Source organism: Lemur catta, chromosome 4 (genome assembly GCF_020740605.2).
Source record: "Lemur catta isolate mLemCat1 chromosome 4, mLemCat1.pri, whole genome shotgun sequence".
NCBI classification, from domain to species: domain Eukaryota; kingdom Metazoa; phylum Chordata; class Mammalia; order Primates; family Lemuridae; genus Lemur; species Lemur catta.
In genome coordinates this window covers 22,966,456-22,987,017 of record NC_059131.1, presented here as the reverse complement: position 1 = coordinate 22,987,017, position 20,562 = coordinate 22,966,456, and the positions used below count along the sequence as shown (strand labels likewise).

Below are 20,562 nucleotides of genomic sequence, written 5' to 3'. Positions count from 1 at the left end.
TGTATGTGATTGAGTCCCAGACAGAGGAGGTGGCTTGCCCAACTTCATATGGTTCTTGGACCTGAGTCCCTATTTCCTGGCCCTTGAACCAATGCTTCTTCTCCAATACTCTGCTGCACCACCAACCGAGGAGACACTTCCTTTCTCCCTCTGGTTTGCCTACAGGACCTAGAACTCTAGCAAGTGTTCACGAAGCCCTTCTGGGAATTACACCTCTGCTAAAGCCTTGTTTGCACAGGAAAATGAATTCCCGGTTATAAATCACACACTTGCCAATCTACTTTTGGCCCACAGCCCGCTGCTGGGTCAGGGACGTCATGCTGTGCAGAGACAGAAGGCCCATCACCAGATGGACTTGACTTTCTACTATCTTTTTTTCAGGAATACCAGTCTGTCCTGGGTGAGCAACGGAAGCCTGGGGAAGGGATGTATGACCGCTAAAATTCCAAAAGGTCACAGGACTAGTGTGCAAGACAGTCACAGAGCTAGTGTGTAAGACTGGCGAGCCTCCCTGGCTATCTGTTTCCTGCCACCCAGGACAATAATATTCAAGGGTTGTCATGGGAGGAAATGGCCCCTGGGCCTCACCCTCTGCATCTGAGTGGCTCTGCTAATCCTTAGCACAATTTACGATGAGCCCAGTGATGACCATAAGAAAAACAACTCAGACATAGAGTGAGCCCCACCCCTGTGCTAGATGTGGGGTCTCTAAAGCTGCCCGCCTGGAGTTCCTGAGATGATGAAACATATAAGAGGAAAGATAATGAAGTGCCAGAATGAAGAGAAAAAAATGAAGAAAGTTATATCTGGGAGACAGAGATCAATAATAATAACAGTCTTCTACCTGTATGGAGATACAGCTTTGTGCAGTTTTATAAAGCTTTTTCACACTCATGGTTTGATGTGAGCCCCATATGAGCCTCAAGTTGGAGATGAATTATTATCCTGATTTTTCATAAGAAAACATTGAAGTCCGCTTAACTAAACAGGATTTTACCCCCTGTCTTTTGATTCCCAAATCCACCACTTCTGCTATCCCTGTGATGCCTTCAGACCAAATAGCATGCGGGGGCGGCTGTTTGGCACATGGGGTGAGGGCAAGGATCCAGAAGGCTTTGAACTCAGGAGGAAAGCTTTGGATTTGACTTAATAGTGGCAGGAGGCATAGTTTCTTGCCCAGGATCATGGCAAGTTAGTGAAACATGACATGCCTGGGACTTGGCTCCATCTCTGCTGTTTACCAGCTGTGGTTATCTTGGGCGAGTTACCGTGCTGTGCTGCCATTTTCTTTTTGTAAAATGGCGATGATAGTACTACCTCACAAAGCTGCGAAGGTGCAATGGAATTCTGCATGCAGTGTGCTTAGCACTGTACCTGGCATGCCCTAAGTGCTTAATAAATGCTGGCTATGACTATCAATATTATTTTCTTTATCAGTACTAATAAAATGGGTGAAGTCATAGTCTCACAAAAAGATGGAGATATGAGAGATTAGAGACAAGACAAAGGTAGAGAAGGCCAAAGGGAAGGGACTCTTTGAGTCCACTGACACATATTGAGCACCTACTGGGTACCAGGCATGGCTCCAGGTTCTGGGAATCCAAGGTGTGTGAGCTTGGAGGCAGGCAAGCTAGAACTGACTTAATTGCTATAATGAAAATCTGTGCAAGCGATGGTGGGAGTCTAGGAGAAGGATCTGGTGAAAGTCAAGAAGTCTTCACAGTAGAGCAACCACAGGAGTGCTGGGAAATGTTTTGAAGGAAGAATAGCCAAGCCTGGAGCAACTTAACCCAGGATGAGATGGAAGGAAACAACCAATAGTGGTCCATGTTTCTGGTCCTGGATGGCCAAAATGGGGAATTTGGAAAGTAGGTTTGGTAAGGAAGAGGGAAATAATAGCACGAAAGGGTCACAAAGTTCCTCCTTAGCAGGAGACATCTCTGAGGGCTGCATCAAACTCTTGCCGACCGCAAAAGAAAACCCGTAGCCACCACTTGCTAATACTTCCCTGGCTTCAGCCAACATCTAGTTTAAACATAGGAATGTCCAGAAAGCTCAGTATTTGCCTTTTAGCAGCCTGTGAGTGGTGCAGGCGTGAGCAAGTAGGCTCATGTGCACCTGCAAAGAAATAGTGCTCCAAGTCACATCTACTAATACCTCACTTCCTAGGATTGGAAGTGAGATGACTAACGCTCTCTCTTGCAGAGGCATTACAGGAACAAGTTCTATTTGTCTGTTGTTCTAAGAATGTAATAGGATTTTTGCAATACCGTCACAAAGCCCTTGGCGCTCCCCTCCCTTCCAGAGAACCTGCAGAGGGGAGGAGCCAAGGCCCAGGGAGGGCTCTCAGACTCTCAGCTGAGCACCATGTGTAGAAAGAACCCCTATATAAGAGGTGGTCTCGGGCTGTAGGCTTCTGACTGCATCAAGATTAGCACCCAACAAGCTGCTCAAAAAAGCGGGATCTCCTGTACAGGTAAATTTCTTTAGTTCCGAGAGTGGGTCCAGGTTAGCCCAGAGCCGCCATGGCCTCTGCAGGGTCTGGGTTCAGAAGCTGAGAGGAGGGTATTTGCTTCCTTTGGTTTGAACTTTGTAGGTTACAGTGGATATGCAAAAGCCCTGCAGTCTGGAGATACAAATTTTGTGCTGAGTTTTGCGATCATTTATCAGTGTGACCTTGAGGAATAGACTTCAGTTCATTGCCCCCAGTCTCCTCATTAAAAACAAAAACAAAAACGCAGTGCAGGGTGTCTTTGGGTTCTCTGAGGTCCCCCTAGCTCTGGTTTCTCTAGATGGTCTTTGATAGAGTTATTGATGCTACTAGATGCTGTCATTTCCCAGGGCCATCCCAGGGGCCCTCTGAGCCCCCTCCCTGGAGAAATGTGGAGGCCACTAGTTCCCACCTCAGGCCTGGCGAGATCCTGACAGTGAAGGAGGCAGGCTGCTCTTGGGTTCTAGGAGTTCTAATAGCCAGGCTGGTTCGACTTCCTGCGTGAAATCAGATGCAAAACAGAGACTGGAGATGTCCACACTCTGCGAGACTGAAATAGTACCTCACATGAGAGTTGTCAGTGTGGTGCTGGGGGCAGCCCTTGCTTAGACCAGAAATCCAGAAACTGCCATTGTCTGAGCAGTTTGCTGCCCCCTGTGCCCTGGAAATCACTGGTCGAGGCTCTGGAGGACTCTGGCTCAATGCAGTCGGCTCTCAGTTCAGCATAGAACCCTCTCTTATGGAGGCAGCAGGTAGCAATGTTTGATGGGTGGGATGCAGCCTGGATCTGGGTTAAACATTTTTGTTCCAAAAATGCCAGATATAGTCTACAGGAGCTCATGGAACTGTGAATCCCAGCTTGAGCCTGTGCAGTGGCCCTAGGTTTCTCAGTCTGGGGACATCTTGCAGGCATGACAGGGTGACTCTTTGACTTTCTAGAGTGAGGATTCTTGCATGGGCTGTGTACTGACCACTGCACAGAGTGGGCACCTTCATAGCGAAGAGTGAGAGCCGCCTCTGCAGACTGAGCCTGGCCATTGGACTGTGGCTTTCTGAGGGCAGAAATCCTGTCTACTTCCTGCTGTCCCCCTCCCATCTAGGGCAGCCCCAGCTCCCAGGGAGGCACACAGCAAAGCCTTGTTTAAATGAACTGAATATCCCACCTCTCAGACTCACTTGTAAATCTCTCTCCTGACCATCAAAATAATCAAAACTGAATAGAGCTGATTTAACTATGAGTGGTATAATTGATTTGGTGATAAATCACTCTAACTCTAACTGCTAAGCTGATTTCTAACACATAGATTGGTTTTGTCACTCTTGCAAGTTATGTAAATGGAATCACAGAGTTTTGTGTCTGGAGTTTTTCACTCAGTATTATGTTCGAGAACTCCATCCACATCGCAGCATGTAATTCTTGTTTGTTCATTCTCGGTGCTGTACAGTATTCTATTGGTTTGTGTGAATACACCTTAATATTATTTATCCATGTTCATGGGCATTTGGATGTTTCTCAGTTTGGGGCTATTTTGAATAGTTCTGTTGTGAATATTCTTGTACATATCTTTTGGTGCATACATTTACGCATTTCTGTTGGGTAATACCCAGGAATAGAATTATTGTATCATTCAGTATATATGTGTTTAGCTCTAGTATTTACTGCCAGTTTTTCTAAAAGATATCTCTAATTGATTTACTTTTTCCAAAAGTTTGCCTGGGTTTCTAACTGTGGACCTTGACATCTTGGAGTAGCATAAATTGTAGCATAAAATGAGAAACCATCAATTTCTCTAGCCCAGGAGTGGGCTTTGGAGAGGCGCTGCTGTTACCCAGCCTCCTCCTCCCCAGTGCATGGCCTGGTTAAAGGCCAGACCCCATGAAGAGAAGATAAAAAGTGACCAGAGGAGGCTCCAGGGAGGGGGGAAATTTGCCCTGAGCTTTGAAGGATAGGGGAGCTCCAAGGCCGTGAGAGCTGAGGGGGAAGAGACATCTCCTTGTAAGTTTGGACGGAGCAGAGGTTGTGTGCTGGACGTTGTTTACACAGAAAGGGACCAACACACCGAGAGTCTGGCCGTTTGGACTTGAGGCCGTGAGCTGTGTGGTTCTGAGGACAGTGATATGAAATGGCCAGTCTGGTGGCAAAGGCAGGATGGGAGGAGAAGAAAAGCTACCTCTGTCTAACCACGGATGTAGCTCAAATCTGTGGCTCTCTTAAGAAGCAAATACTTCTGTAAAAAAATAAGAAGAACAAATTTACATCTGTTTTCAAACTCTTTTCCTGTCCAAATGTGTTTTTAAACATTCAGAAACATTTGACTTTTTTTTTGTTTTGAAAATTCAAAAGGACTGGCCCTTTAAAAGTATGGGAGTTGATGGAAAAACAAGAGCAGGGGGTGACTATTAGACTAGAGTGATGCTGTCCCCTGGGGCGGGAAGTGTCGGGCCAGAGCAGGCTGGAGGGGAATGGAGTGAGTCCACAGAGGTCACGGTTTAGGAGGAGGCTGTACAAAGAGGATGTGCCCAAGGGATCCCAGTCAGGCTAGGCAGGATGTGAGCTCCCTGGAACTGCTCAGGGGTCTTACCTGTAGCTGGGGGTGCTGAATGGGGTGACCACCAAGTTCTTTTTAGCCTGATATTTGGTTCATTTACAATGAGTGACATTGGGGTCCAGTTTTCTATGCCCAGGGAAAGCTATGTCCACAACGTGGCACCTAGAGGTGCACAAACGTGCTCTGGGGGTATCTGCAGAGTGTCTGCACTTCTGCAGAGATTGTGGCTGTGCAGTGGCTCATAGGGGCAGACGAAAGATGGGGCAGTTGGGGGTGGGTAGGGAGCTCCACCAGCCACATTCTTAGACCTCCATCAAGGCAAGCCATCAGCCCGTGGGATACCCCCATGCCAGCACCACCAGCTAAGGGGGCTTCCTGCCTCTCCTCCCCCATCTACTCCCAAGGTGCATGTTCCCTTTGGAGAGTCCCTTTTTCCTTTTAAGGCTGATCTTGATTTTACTTCCTCAGGTTGCTTTGTCCTGGGTCTCACATATCCCCCTGGAAAGGAGCCCTAAGGCAAGCCTGGATAAGAACGTGGGAGGGGGGTGGGTGCTAAAGGACCCCTAGACCTAAAGCAGTTCTCAGGGATGTGATCAGACACCAGAGGAGCAGCCGAATGGTTGACAGTTCACAGAAAGTTTTCCCAGCCTGTATCTCAGTTCAGCTTCAGAACAGGAGGGGAGGAAAGGGCAGGCTCTGTTATTCCTTACATCTTACAAATGAAGAAAAACATCCATCTCCCCAGTCAGTCAGCCAACGTTTGTATCAGACATCTGTTTATTCATGATACAATGTGAATGTATCATGAATGATCACATCTGTGAACACAGAAAAGAAAAATAAGAGCTCATAGTTGGGCCACATTCTTCATTGTGTCCTGAAAGGTAAAGGTCTGCTCTAATAAATGAAAAATTGTGCTTGGGGTCCTCTGTTAGAAACTTGATCTAAATGCAGGTGGATGTCTAAATAGTAAAAATATTTAAAGCCTTTCAAACCATTAATGTTACAAAATCATTTCCCCTTTTGTGAATGGGTCATGATGTGCACATAGAGATGTGGGTTTTCCTGGTCATAATCAGTAACCACAGAACCACCTAAAAACTGCCCAGGAATGCATGATGGCATCAGATCTAAAAAGGGATTGGAGATGAAACTTAAACAGAGAGAAATGGCAGGCCACATCTTAAAGTGTTTTGAGACATGAATGTAACTGTAGATGTTAAGAGTCTATAAGAAGTCGATGCATCAATTAGAAATAAAATTCTGTTGCACTGAGATAAATTCTTAATGGTGGATTCAGTCCAATACATTTTACTCTGTAAGTTCCTGCTTGGTGCCTACGCTGTGCCTAGCACAGTGCAACAGCAATCTGCTGGGTAGACAGTGCTTTACAGCAGCGCTCAGCAAACTTTGTCCGTCAAGGGCTGGCTAGTAAATATTTTAGGCTTGTGAGCCCTAAGATCTCTGTGGCAACTACTCAACTCTGCTGTTGTCACACAAAAGTAACCATCAACCATACCAAACAGGTAAGTGTGGCTGGGTTTCAATAAAACTTTATTTACATAGGCCGCAGTTTACCAACCACTACTTTAAAGTTTATTTCCAAGCCCCTTCCCATGGTTACATTATGTGTGATCCCATATTACGGGTGAGAAGACCAGCTCAGAAAGCGTAAGGCACACCGGTGAGGGGTGGCAAACCCAGCCACCTCCTGGGTTTTCTAACTTCAAATGTAGCACTCCGTGGCCGCTGTAGACCGCCGATTATACAAAAGATGTGCAATCCCTGCCCAAGATAAATCAGGCAGGGCCTGTAGTCAGTCTTGTTCTTTTGTTCAACTGTCAAGAGCATGGAATTGATCATTTTTTCAATCTGGTGCTCTTTATCATGCAGACAGAGCCATTGTGCAAGTACCAAGGTTTCTATTACAATTTTGCCTGAGACAACTTTGTGGTTGTGGCATGAGGCCAGAGTTCTCTGGAAATTTATCATCCCTTAAGAGGATTCTACAGGTTCACAGTACCTGTAAGCCAGGGCGTGGTACTTATTTCTTTTGTTATTACCCTTCTGGGTAGAGTCAGGTCTCTGTGTGTGTGCACAGTGTCTAGCACTTCGTAAGTGTTCAGTGAACACCTGAGTGAACTGAACATCAGGACAGGGACCCAAGACACGGAAAAGACCCCTGGGAACTAGTCCTGATTTCCGTACTCTGATGAGATTCATGGGAAACTCATTTGTATAGCTTAGGGTCCCAGTTTTCTCTGCTTTAAAATGGAGCCCACCATTCTCAACGCCTTCAGAGGTGGTTGAAGAAGTAGCCACGACAAATGAATGCCAGTAGTTTGGCAGATCTTATATTCCAAGTCAAGGCAGTAGTTCAGCGTGATGGTGCCACTGGGACAGGGCTCAGACTGCCCCCTTGGTTTTTCTACATTAACTTTAAAAAATTTAATTTGGATCAACTTTATGGATTTATGGTTACATTAATATGTAATGAAATGTACCATGTATTTTTTACTGTGTTGTGTATAGTTCAGTGAGTTTTTTTAATGAATGAACATTGCTTTATTTTATTTCCTTACTTCTTTTTATTATTATTATTATTTCAGCATATTATGGGGGTACATAAGTTCAGGTTATGTATATTGCCGTTGCCCCCCCCCCCCCCGAGTCAGAGTTCATTGAGTTTTGACAAACATACGTATTCAATACATATGCAGCCACCACCACAATCCATATAGGACATTTCCATTACTTTGAAAGTTCTTTTGCACCCCAGCCCAGTTAATTTCCCACCCCAGCCCAGGCAGCCCAGGTAACCACTAACTTGCCTTTACTGTAATATATTTTTATTAAACACATTTTTTTCTCATGATAAAAGTAATACATATTAGTTGTGGAGTCCAGAAAATATAGAAAAATATAATAAAGAAAAATAAAAGTCTTGAGTAGTCACATTATTCAGAGATAGCTAATATTATCACTTATATATATTTTCTTCCCATCTTCTGTGTGTGTGTGTGTTTTAATAACATTGGGGTTATGGTCTACACACAGATTCCTGAGTGATTGCATATGTGACTATGATGACTGTATCTGAAATCACCATTGTGTTCCCAGAGCCTCTAACTGACTCTATATCTTGATTAATGGCACCAAGTTATCCATACCAGTAACCTGGGTTGCTATTAAGAATAGATCTTTTCTCCCATTACATTTCCTAGTTATTTGTTGCTGTAATAAAAGAACACCATTGAGTTTTTGTTTAGTGCATCTTACCTGTATTCATTGACCTTGAATTCTGTTATTGTTTCCTATAGTTTTTTAATATTTTCTTTGATAGTCTACATGTAGAATAATGTTTTGTGTGAATGATCGTCATTTGATTTTTGCTTTCTGATTTTTATGCTTCTTTCTTTTTTTGTTTTCTCTTATTGAGTTGGCTAGGAGTCACAATTAAAAATGAGTAAGAATGGTAGTAATCGGAAAATATTTTTTTCTTTCCTCAGACAGTATGATGTTGCCCTAGATTTCATAGTAAATACCTTTTTTTAGGTTAAAAAATTTTTATTCTATTCCAATTGATACTAAGAAAATAAAGATGTGCTCAAAGACATAGTTCAAATCTAGTAATTCTGTCACTGTTTAGTGTAGCAAAAAGGGGGAAACAACATGAAATTCCAGAAAAAAATAAATTTTTAAAATAAATTTTGGTTGGCCTATGATATGGCATACTTTGCAATAATTAAATATGCTCGTGTGTATTCAATTTATTGGCAGAGGAAAGTGCTCGTTAGATATTGCTGAGTGAAAAAAAGCATAAAACACAATGTATAATGTCTCACTTTCTTAAAAAATAAATATAATTAAGCATAGAAAATTTCTCTAAAAGTATACAACAAAATATTCAAGATGGCTATCTTTGAATAGTAGAAATATGGGTAATTTTTATTTCCTTTTTTCCCCTTGATTTTTCTATAGAAATATATGTTATTGGACTTTAAAATGAAAATAAGTCAACTCATAGCTAAATGAGAAATAATTCTCTTATTTTTAAAGTCATCAGAACAAATATATAAAAACTTTCACTCAGACGAAACTTTTAACGGCAGAGATATATTAATAGTATTCATTTCTGTCCAATTTGTCAGTCATTTTTTTCATTAATATCAACCCCTCTTTCCACATGAGTTGAAACACTGCCATTGGTAAATGCTTTAGGGATTCTTACCCTCTATATTCCTGGAAAACAGGAAAACTTCCAGCTGACTAGCCTCCCTCAAGGTCCACCAGTGGTGTGCTGCACATGTTTAACAACCAGCTCTCCAAAAAAAAAAAAACCAACCCCCCCGCCAAAATCAAAACCAATTAAGTACCCCTGATTTGTAGCATTTGATAATTCCATGGTGTGAACACTCCCACCATGCCAGTTACAAGCTACGAACATGACAACCCTGAACACAGACTTGGGAGGAGATGTACACAACGGGCTTTTGTGATCCTGTACGCACCATCAGCTACTGAGACACTACTGAGCCCAACCTGAAGGAATAATTTTTGACACAAGGTGTATCTAATATCTGTCTCTTCTCCATTTAACATTTTCCCATTTACCTTTATAATAAACACTAACATGTTAACATTTTCTCATTTATCTTTATAATAAACACTAACATGTTAACATTTTCTCATTTACCTTTATAATAAACACTAACTTGTTAAGTAGGCAGAGGGTTAACAGGAGAGAGGAGCAAACCCTGCCTGCACACAGGGATTGGGGCATAGGAGTTTGCACTGCTGGTTAGGGGCACCCTCGGGTGTCTTGCCTGGTGATGCCCCTGGGTGCTTACTGGTCAATGGGCATTAAAAGGCCTCCTCTAGATCAAGGCACATAGGTTACCTGAGCACCAGGGATACCCCTCACCATAATGCTTTCCCTAGCACCCAGCACCTGGAGACAAGGTGAGCATAGCCAATATGGAAAAAGTGAAGGCTAAAGCTCTGACTGTTTACTCCCTGAGTACAAATGAATCCTGATGTGAAGAACACTACAGAACAGTCCAGCACCTGCTGCACACTCAAATGTCTTGTGCCCCCGTTGGCTTTCCCTTACCCATTTGCACAGTCTTATTTTATGGGCCTGCTCCAACATGGTTCACTTACAATAATCAAAATGAATTTCCAAATATGACCAAGACCCACATGGCCCTTTGCAGAAAGCTATGCCAATCTGGGAATGAGCCAATTTCACCTATGACTCGTAATATGCAGGAAACACGCAAGAACAGCCAACCACCCACATTTGGGCCTAGAGTCTCCTTAAGGTGACTTACGAATACTTATATAAGAATAACATATTGGTGGATGTGTGTGACCTCATTCTGAACTTTGGAGGGTGAGCGGCACTTATGATGGGCATTTTGTTCTTGGAGCCCATGAGGGACCACACTTGTCACGAGATGCACTGTTTCCAGGCTTGGAGAAGAACCTGAGTGGTGGAGTGGTGACCCAGCACTTGGTAAGGAGGGTCCGAGCCTGGGTCAGGTTCTGAAGCCAAGGGACACTCTGTCATTTGTCACGTCACAAGCAGTAAAGGTTTATTGTTCAGGAGTGAAGGGACAGAAAAGGAAGACCTTGCCTTTGTGAGGCCTCGAGTCTGTTCACAAAGGAACCTGTGATAGAAGAAACTTGTTGGGCAGAAAATGGAGCAAGGCTGGAGGAAGCTTTGCCTGCTCGTCCATATTAGGCAGAAGAACTCAGGGGACAACACAAGACCTGAGTAACAGCTTTGGGTCTCTGTGAACTGGGTTTGAAGAGTGCTGGGGCTTCACCCAGGAAGTGTGCACGCACCTATGACAAATAAGATTAGCCAGGAACCAGGTTGTCGTAAGCTCTCGAGAGGTCAGGGTGTGAGGCAAACAACATTCCACCAGTCTAATCCCACAGGGGCTGAAAATACAGATTAGGCAGAGGATACTTCCGTGCATGAATCACTCAGAGTGGAACCCAAAGGGTCTGAAGACAGGGCCACTCCACGAGCTGGTCACTAGCAGTGACTGATGAGCTAAGTATGAGGCTGAGGGTAAGTGTTTAGAAACTTCTATAGCAATAGACCAAATAATTTTGTTTCTGTCGAATCTGAAAATTTTTTAAAAGGGGGGCTTGATTTTATATATCTTGTAAAATTTCATGTTTTTATTAATTCCTTTTCATCAGATTTCCATGACAGATTGGAAATAAAAGAATACAGGCCCTTCGCTAGTGATAATTTGAGAAGCGCCAATTAGAGGACAGCAGGGTGTCCTATGGGGTAGAAAGCGGGTCAATAGACGGTTAAGATGGGAACTCAGGGAATGCCAGGCATGCAAGGTGGGCCTGCTGGGGGAGTGGCTCAAGTTGGACTTTGGGCAGGGGGCAAGATCTTGACAAATGTTCCCTCGGGTCACTCCTGCAGCTATGAGGGAGTACTCACATGTGGCATAGACATATTTTCAGGCTGCTGTTAGTGCATATATAGTCTGTCGCAAGCTCTGTGCTAGGTGTAACAGGCAGTTGCTGGTACTGAGGGCTGAGCACTGTTATGGGAGTGAGGGCCCTGGGTTGCGGATATGGCTCTGATAAAACCTTCCTGGGAAGCACCAGGAAAATTATTTCACCCCTCCTCATTAGAATGTAACAGCCGTGAGGGCACATCTTTGGTGAACGGTGCCAAGTCCAAGCCTGGCATATATGGCAAGTTCCCAAGAAAATATTTGGTGAGTGAGTGGATAGATGGGTTTCAGTTTTAATACCTAGAAAATGAGGGGAGTAGATAAGATCAGTGGTTTTCCAACCATAAAATAAGAAACCTTGCAAAGATGCACTGTGGTCCTACCTGCAAACTCAAGCCTCCACCCTTGAGTTTTTGTAGGATTTTGTGTGAAGAAGGAATTCTACTGCTATTTTGAAAAATACTAGACTAGATGATTTCTAAGACCTCTTCTCTTTTTTTATTCTAAGTGGATAAGAATGCAATAATAGAGGCCATAAAACCATTGACTTAACCAATCACAGCTGCACATAATTACACACAGGAGCTCTAAGGTATGCTAGAATATTGCGGTTGGTGGGCCCAGATGGCTTGCAGAGCTTGTAATATGAAACTCATGCCTGGGCTTCAAAAGAAGGATTCATTGCTCCTAAAAATGTATGTAAAACTTTATATGTCATTGCATGTCAGTTAAGAGTGCTGTGGCTGCGTGTAACAGACATACGGTGATTGACATAAACACTACAGAGGGGTCTAGCTACTACCATGGCTTAAATAAGCAAATGGTTTGTCCTTCTCATGTAATAAGAAGTCTGGAAGCAAGCCGCCCAAGGCTGGTGCATTTGTTCAAAGCAGTCATCAAGACCCAGGCTTCTAGCATGTGACTTTTGTCCTAATGGTCCCAAGACAGCTGCGCCATCTCCAGATATCACATCTGCTTTCCAGCAAGAGGGAAGGGGGAAAGTCAAAAGTGGGGCCAGCTGAAGCTATCCCTTTTCATTGAGAAAGTCACAGCTCTACAAATAACTCTATGTAGTAGCCTCTACCTTGATTTCATTGGCCAGAACTGTCCTGCAAAAAGCCCCGGGAAATCCAGTTTTGTCGCTAGGTGATCAAAACTGGGATTCTGTTGACAAGGAAAAGGGAAAATGGCTGTGTACAGGCAACTGTTTGTATTTGCCACAATATGCATGTGTGATTTTTTTTTCTTTTACATTACCAAGAAATTCTTTGAGGGAGAAGTTCTTTTTAAAGAGAATGTAGAAGGAGGTTTTGCAGGGAAGAGGAGGACATTAGAGCAGGAGGACCAACGTGTGTGCAGCTGCAAGGCAGGAGCTGGCAGGCCCGGGTGGAGGACTGACCGGCAACCCCTGCTCCCCGCTGCCCTGGGACCCTAGAGCCCGGGGGCCTGAGCTTCGGATTCCTGCTTGTCTTCTCCCCACCTCCCTGCTAAGCAGAGGGGCCCCTGTGACGCTGGTACAGTCAGGCCTGGGACCAGCCTCGAGGCTGGGAAGACCCTTCCCTTCGTGTAGGCGTTTGCTGTGGGATCCCAGATCCACACCAGGACCCCGAGCACTTGAGCAGAGGCCCGCGGACCCCCACCCTCAGGGAAAAGAATTGAGCCACCTGCTCCAGTCTCTCCCGCTCACTTCTCCTCCCACATTCTCTCCATCTTCCTCCTCCTCTCTGGGGTATGGTGAAGCACAAACAGAAAGTGTGGAAACTGACCGTGGGCTCTCCATTTCAGGAGCCACAGAGACCACCCAGGAAGACTCGTGGGACCCTCTCCCCTGCCTGCCATGTCTCTGGGGCCACGCTCCATCTGTGGCGTGTGGAAGCTGGGGCAGAGGGACTCGAGCCAGGCCTCCCCGCCGCTCCCCCAGCAAGACTTCGAAGCCCTGCTGGCAGGGTGCCTGCGAGACCGCTGCCTCTTTGAGGACAGCAGCTTCCCGGCCACCCTGAGCTCCGTGGGCAGCGGGTCCTTGCTGCGGAAGCTGCCACCTGGCCTGCAGTGGAAGAGACCCCCGGTGAGGCTCCAGAGGGGCTCTGGCAACACCTACAAAATGCCCCAGGCTCAGGGCTGTTGAATAACAGGTATAAGATACACAGGGAAAAAACAAAGTGGTTTCCTACTCTCCACTCAACACAGCAAACACTCTGACACCAGATGTGTGGGAGGTTCTGCTTACACACCAGCCAGTTCTCCTGGGGACACCAGCTGAGTGTCCTCCAATTCAAGGCACTTCTGCCACTATCTACCAGGAGATAGTATCAGCCCCCACAGGTTAAGGGTTCAGCACCACAGACTGACCCCCACTTTAGATGCCAACTGGAAGTCCCAGGTTGTGACCTGTACTGATGACCAGCCATAAATCAGGGTTTCCGTGACCCCCTCCTTGGGTTGATTAATCTTCTAGGGAGGCTCACAGAACTCAGGGAAACACTTTACTTCTGTTTACTGGTTTATTCTAAAGGCTATTACAATGGGTACAGATCAAGAGATGTGTAGGGTAAGGTATCGGGGAAGGGGTGTGGAGCTTCCATACCCTTCCAGGCGTGTTCAGCTCTGGAGAAGCTCCTTGAATCCTATCCTTTATGGAGGCTTCATTACATGGGTGTGGTTGATTAAATCATTGGCCATTGGCAATCAATTCAACCTTCAGTCTCCCTCCGCTCCCAGAGGTTGTGGGTAGGGATGAAAGTCCCTACCCTCTAATCATATCTTGGTCTTTCCAGTGACCAGCCCCATCCTGAAGCTATCCAGGGGACTCCAGCTGCCATTCATCTCATTGACATACGAAAGATACCCTTAGCCCGCCAGAGAGTTCAAGGAGCCATGTGTTAGACCAGATGAAGGCCAAATACACATTTCACAATATCACACCGGGTCTTACTTCATTGATTCCCCAGGAGAATGGAACTGGGTACATTCCCATATTCCCACTTTCCAGATGGAGAAAACAGGGGGTGACCCCGAGAGTGGTCTAAGATGGAGCTCCTCCTCAGGCCCTGCCCAGAAATACGCAGAGCAGGTGCAGTGAAAAATTGATCAAGGTTCTGTTTAGTTTCATCTGAGATGGCAAGGCCTCCTGAGTCACAGCCAGTACCCTCTGCCAGAGACACAAATTTTAACATACCTCCAATTCCCACTCCTGCAACAGGCTCATGAAACATGTAAATTAAGAAGCTATTAATCATTTCACAAAAGTATTCTTCACTTAATAAAATGGATCAATAATTCCTTTAAAAGGCAACTTCTTAATGGGTTCCAATGTAATCCACCTCCCCCAAACCTGATTTACAAAGAAGATCCCAGGAACACGGCCAGTGAACAAAGCGAAGGCAGCTGGGGCCACACGTCTTTTCCCTCCCTGCTCCCCACACAGCCAGCGCCATCAGTGCTGCAGTCCCAGGCTTGGGACGTCCCTGCTATGTGTACAATTCCCAGGTGGGCCTCTTATATAGACAGCAGCCAAGATACTGCTTGTTCTCCCAGAAAATCTTAGGAGCTGCTGACATAGAGACTCTGTCACATACCTGACTCTTGGGGGAACTGTGTCCATGCAGAGATTAAGGGATTTAGAGCTTGTGTGGAGCAGAGACCCCCGGCCTGGCCACCCCTACCCTTGCCCACAGCTCAGCATGAAAAGCCAGAGAAGCCATTACATTAGGGGGCAGGGAGGGACGGAGGAGTAAGAAGAATAAAGAGAATGAGAAGATCTCTAGGAAAACCCAAAATATCTCCTCTAAAATGTGCTTGTGTTTTTAATGGAAACCCCAAGAAAAGGCATTTTTGGCACAAGTGCTATTTCTCAATCTCTACACAGAGTTCTCTGACTTACATGAGCTGTAAGACGAAATGAGAAATACAAGGGACAGAATCTGTATCCCATATTTTCTGGGATAGCCCTGATTTCACATATGTTCTACATCTTTGTCCCTGTAAGTCCAATTTTGTGGTATGGGAAAACATGGTCATTGTAGCTCCAGGAGCCTCTTTGTTCTAGGTCAGAATGACAATTCCCTCTGTGCCCCCAGGAGCTGCACAGCAACCCTCAGTTCTATTCTGCCCAGGCCAAAAGGCTGGACCTGTGCCAAGGCATGCTGGGTGAGTCTGCATGGGCCCTGGACACACAGGGCAGGCTGCTCGTCCTGGCCCGGCCCCGGCAGAGTGGGAGACAATGGGATCCAGAGGTCCCCATCAGGGAAAATGTGGGTGGGCCATGAATGGCTGCCCAGCAGTAAACCCTGAACTCCACCTTGACGTGCTCTGTCCTTTGTTGTGAAGTTTATGAAAACTGGCCCTCTGAGGACGTGTGGGAATGCCACACCTGGCCTAAGTCCCCACAGTGCTCATTACCAACTAAATTTTGTGTTGGAAAATGTGCTCACTGTGTTTTAGTCCCCACAATGGGTCCTTCATGGGATGCCAGTCATTAGCCTACCCAGAAGAGGGTCCAGGCAGGCCTGTCCTCAACTCAACTTTTTAAAAGGCTAAATGGAAACGAGCCTTGGCAGTGAGGAATGCACAAGTCCAATAATATACATTTCACACACAGGGAAACGCCGTCCCGAAGGGCTGAGGCTTTCCCAGAAGAGCATAAATCAGTTACAGAAGCAGGATTTAGAAGAATGCTGGTGGTGTTTGGGTCCAAATTCCTGAGAATGGGGCATTGAGGAAGCTAAAAGCTGGTCCAGGAATATGGCTCCATTTTTGGTGTCAGATTTGGATTCTAGCCAGTGTTCCTGTCCTCTGCCCACTCACCATCCTCCTTCCTGGTATAGAAGTCCCTTCCCCTAAACTAGGCTACAAGCCCAGAGAGGACAGCAGTTGGGACCGGCATTGCCGGCACTCAGGAGTCCTTGGCAGGTTCATGCGGACTCTGTGTGCCGTCTGCCCTAGGAGACTGCTGGTTCCTGGCCGCCCTGCAAGCTCTGACTCGGCACCAGGACATCCTGAGTTGGGTCGTTCCCCTGAATCAGAGTTTCACTGAGAATTATGCTGGCATCTTCCGGTTCTGGGTGAGTGGCCTCCTGGGGCCTTGGCCTGGTTGGGGGGCTGTAGGGAAGGGGGTTTTGGGAGGAGCCACGTCTTTGCCTCCTGGGCTGACCATTTCCCATGGCCATCCTCACTCACTAGGGGCCACTCTCTCCCTCCAGTTCTGGCACTTTGGGAGCTGGGTCCCCGTGGTGATAGATGACTGTCTGCCTGTGAATGAGGCTGGCCAGCTGGTCTTTGTCTCTTCCGCCTACAAGAACTTGTTCTGGGGAGCTCTTCTGGAAAAGGCCTATGCCAAGTAAGACAACCGGTGGAAATATCTGCTTCCTGGCTCCCCCAACCCCCTTCTCAGTGCTGAGGGAGGGGGGTAGACTCAGGCAACATTTATGAAATGAGATACTGAGGCACGTCTCAGCCAAAGCAGAAGTGGCAACATATTCAGGGTCTTTTATGTGGGAGTCACCCCATCTGAACAAGCGTTCAGGAATTTTGCCTTTCCCTAATGGACAGAGTTGTTTATGAAGGCTGGGAATTCGGAGTGCAGATTCTCTCCTTTGCTCCGGGGATGGAGGGAGGGAATAGCAGCACGTGCCCAGAGGCTAGCAAGGCAAAGGCTCCCCTGCCCATTTGGACCATTCCTTCTGCAGCATAAATGTCCCCGCCCTTTGTTTTGAATGAAACTCTACCACCTTAGCTGGTCACTGCTATTCCTAGCAGCTGAGAGGTCCGGACAAAGGAGCACCAGCATGGGATCCACTTGCTTGGGTCCCTCTGGGAATTGCATGGCTTCAATGACACAATGACGATGTGAAAGTTTTTAAGAGTTTTTGAAGTTGGGGAGCACAGGCAGAAAGAGAGAGAAGGGACGATGGGTCAGTGCCTTTATTGGGTCCAGGGTGTTATTCAAACAGGTTTCCCATGGGGAGCTGTCGTTGGTGGGTTTAAAGCAAACAGGCATGAGTTCGAGGAAGTCGCACTGTGACTGAGAGGAGGTCGCTTTAAGTTCTCAGGCAAATGTCTGAATGGTCTGTTTAAGGGAAACGACAGAGCAGGGAGCCCAGCCTGCTAGGCAGGAGAGATGCCTCAGGGTTTTATCTCTGGCCACCAGCTGGAGCCATTCAGGTGGGGTGTAGGACTGGAACTGTGTGAAGGATGACTGAGCTCTGCTCCTGGTATGAGAATTTTAAACTTATATGAAAAAAATGGATGTTGAGGCAATGTAAAATTGTAAGCACTTACTGTACCCTTCTCCTCTCATGTTTCTGCATTCCCTGGGCAGGCTCTGTGGTTCCTATGAAGACTTACACTGTGGACAGGTGTCTGAAGCCCTTGTGGACTTCACTGGAGGGGTGACAATGACCATCAACCTGGCAGAAGCCCCTGGCAACCTCTGTGACCTCCTAGCCCAAGCCACCTACAGCAGAACCCTCATCTGCTGCCAGACCCGCTCAGGGGTGAGGCTGGGCTGGCTCTGGCAGAATGTCCCCCTCTCCCTCCCTGTCCCCGTCATCTACCAGCTGCTGCTTTCCCTTGGGTGTGGGCTCGGGACCTCCACAAAGCTCCTGCACCTAGAGTCCTGGTGTTCAAACCAAAGCAGCAAAGCTGGGCCTTCGGGGCAGGCAAGGCAGCAGTAGAATGAAGATGGAGTGCAGAGAAGGGAGCCAACAATTAGTAAGTGCCAACTACATGCAAAGCACTTTCCATGTCCAATTTAACAACAACTAAAACCACGGAACAGGGGTAGGAAGCCCTCACGCCAGCCCTGTCTTCACTAATGGCCACACGTGTCACCTCGCCCATTGACCTAGCAACCCTGAGACTGAGTTTGTTCTCTGGAAAATAGAGGTTATAATCCCTGCAGAGTGGCACGCTTGCTATGGAGAGGGTCGCATGAGACTATGGATGCTGAAGAGCGTTGGAAACTGTGATGTGCTATGCAGTGATTCTCTGCCACTCCCCTCTCCGGAAACCCCTGCTCCAGCCAGACGGCCTCCCATGACTCCACGAATAGGCTGTATGGAACAGAGGACCAATTGGGGCCCCTCTTTTGTCTCCACAGAAGGTGAAGGTTCTGGAGAATGGGCTGGTGGACGGCCATGCCTACACTCTCACCGGACTCAGGAAGGTGAGTTGGGCTGGACCCCTCTGCCTCCCTCTCAGCACCCCCACTGCCACCCCCCAGGGCTCTTGCCAAGGCCTGAGCTCCTCTTGGGGACTGGTGGTTTCTGTGCCCAGTCTGGGGATTGGAGACAGTCTCTGCTAAGTCCTCCAGGGCCTGCCAAAGCAAGTGACAGGCTCCCTGTGCCTCGGCACCTATTTCCAGGGTGAGGGGTGGGTCCAGCCTTTGCTGCCTCCAATGCATTGTCCCAACCCTGTCCTGTGGGGCAGTCATACCCCTTCTCGAGCTTCGCCCTGTGCTGCCACCATCAGCCTGTACATCTAGTTCTTCCCTCCCAAGTTCTTCTTGCTCTCACATGCTCTTCACCACAGTCTCGCAATTGCTGCTCTCCTGAGCTCCACTGAGCATTGCGGGGAAGGCAGATCTGACAGGGGCCCTGCCTACAGAGACGCAGGGTTTCATATGGAGACAAACCATGTCTGGAAGTGACAAGGAAGCCAAGCAGAACCCAGAGAAGATAGTGTAGGTGAACGCTTAGGAGTTCAGAGGTGGAGAAAGGGCATCCACCTAGCTGGGCTGGGGAGAAGTTGAAAAAGTCTACCCAGGAGGGGACAGTGAGTTGGCTCTGAAAGAGGGGTAGATTTGGATTGGGGGGAAAAGAGGATTCTGGCGGAGGGAGCAGCATGAGCAAAGCGGAGAGGTAAGAAACCGGTAGGTTGAAGCTTAACCAGCCTCTGACATTCTCCAGGGAACCCGACTCCCCCAAAGCCCTGCAATTTCCTTTAACTCTGTTTCAGATTTCTTGAACTCAACTCTCACCTAAGCTTTTCCTTCTAGATCTCCGACAACCATGTTTGTTTATGTGTCAAGAACTTTTCATTTATTCTCATATTTATTTAACAAGATGTATACAGCACTTGCTGTGTGCTAAGCATGGTTCTGACTGCTTTGCAAATGTTAACTTAATCCTCACAACACTATCACTAGTAGCTATGCTAATTTCCTAGCATTGCCACAACAAATCACTCCAAGCTGGGTGGCTTAAAACAACAGAAACTTATTTTCTCATAGTTCTAAAGTTCAGAAGTCTGAAATTAAGGGGTCAGGAGGGCCACACGCCCTCCAAGGCCGTGGTGGAGAGTCCTCCTTGCCTCTTCTGCCTTCTCACAGCCCCAGGCGCTCCTTGACTCGGGCTACGTGACTCCAGTCTCTGCCTCTGTCTTCACATGCCCCCTCCTCTGTGTCTTCTCCCCTGCTCATCCCTTCTAAGAACACCTGATTTGGGGTTTAGGGTCCACTCTGATTCAGGATGATCTCATCTCAATCCTTAACTTATTTACATTTGTAAAGATTGTTTTTACAAATAGGGTCACATTCACAGGTTCTGGGTGGATGGGTCCTTCGGATATGACTACCAGGAAACTGAGACAGAGAGGCTAGGCAATTTGCCCTAGGTCCCACAGCTCAGAAGTACAAGTAGCAGAGCCCCTATGTCCTCTACCACCTCTCTCTGGCCCTGTGACTTCCCACTGCAAGTGCTCAGCTGCAGGCCTGAGTGTCACTCAGATATTGAGAACATGTGCACTCAGCCCAGCCACGTAAACTGCCTCTTGTTTTGTGCAGGTGACCTGCAAATATGGACCTGAATATCTAGTAAAGCTGCGGAACCCCTGGGGGAAGGTGGAATGGAAAGGAGACTGGAGTGACAGGTGAACTTTGGGGACCGTCTGGGAGGGGTGAGAGTGGGATAGGTGAAGGCTGCAAGGGATGTTGCCATTTGCACACAAATTCACACGTCCTGCCTTTGATCTCAGGCTGGATTAGGAAGCTTTCAGACTGTGGGGCTCAACCTCAGATGCTCAACCTCAGAAAGCA

At 46.9% G+C, this 20,562-nt stretch overlaps 1 protein-coding gene across 1 annotated transcript in view; it reads left to right on the top strand.

Annotated features, from left to right (window-relative positions):
- Positions 1-20,562, top strand: part of CAPN14 (calpain 14) — a 41,431-nt gene that overhangs the window by 1,707 nt on the left and 19,162 nt on the right. The window contains exons 2-8 of the mRNA XM_045548865.1: positions 13,317-13,596; positions 15,608-15,677; positions 16,473-16,591; positions 16,730-16,866; positions 17,848-18,022; positions 18,631-18,693; positions 20,311-20,396. Of these exons, the coding sequence (XP_045404821.1) occupies positions 13,369-13,596; positions 15,608-15,677; positions 16,473-16,591; positions 16,730-16,866; positions 17,848-18,022; positions 18,631-18,693; positions 20,311-20,396 (878 nt within the window). The 5' untranslated portion in view covers positions 13,317-13,368. The remainder of the gene's footprint in view (positions 1-13,316; positions 13,597-15,607; positions 15,678-16,472; positions 16,592-16,729; positions 16,867-17,847; positions 18,023-18,630; positions 18,694-20,310; positions 20,397-20,562) is intronic.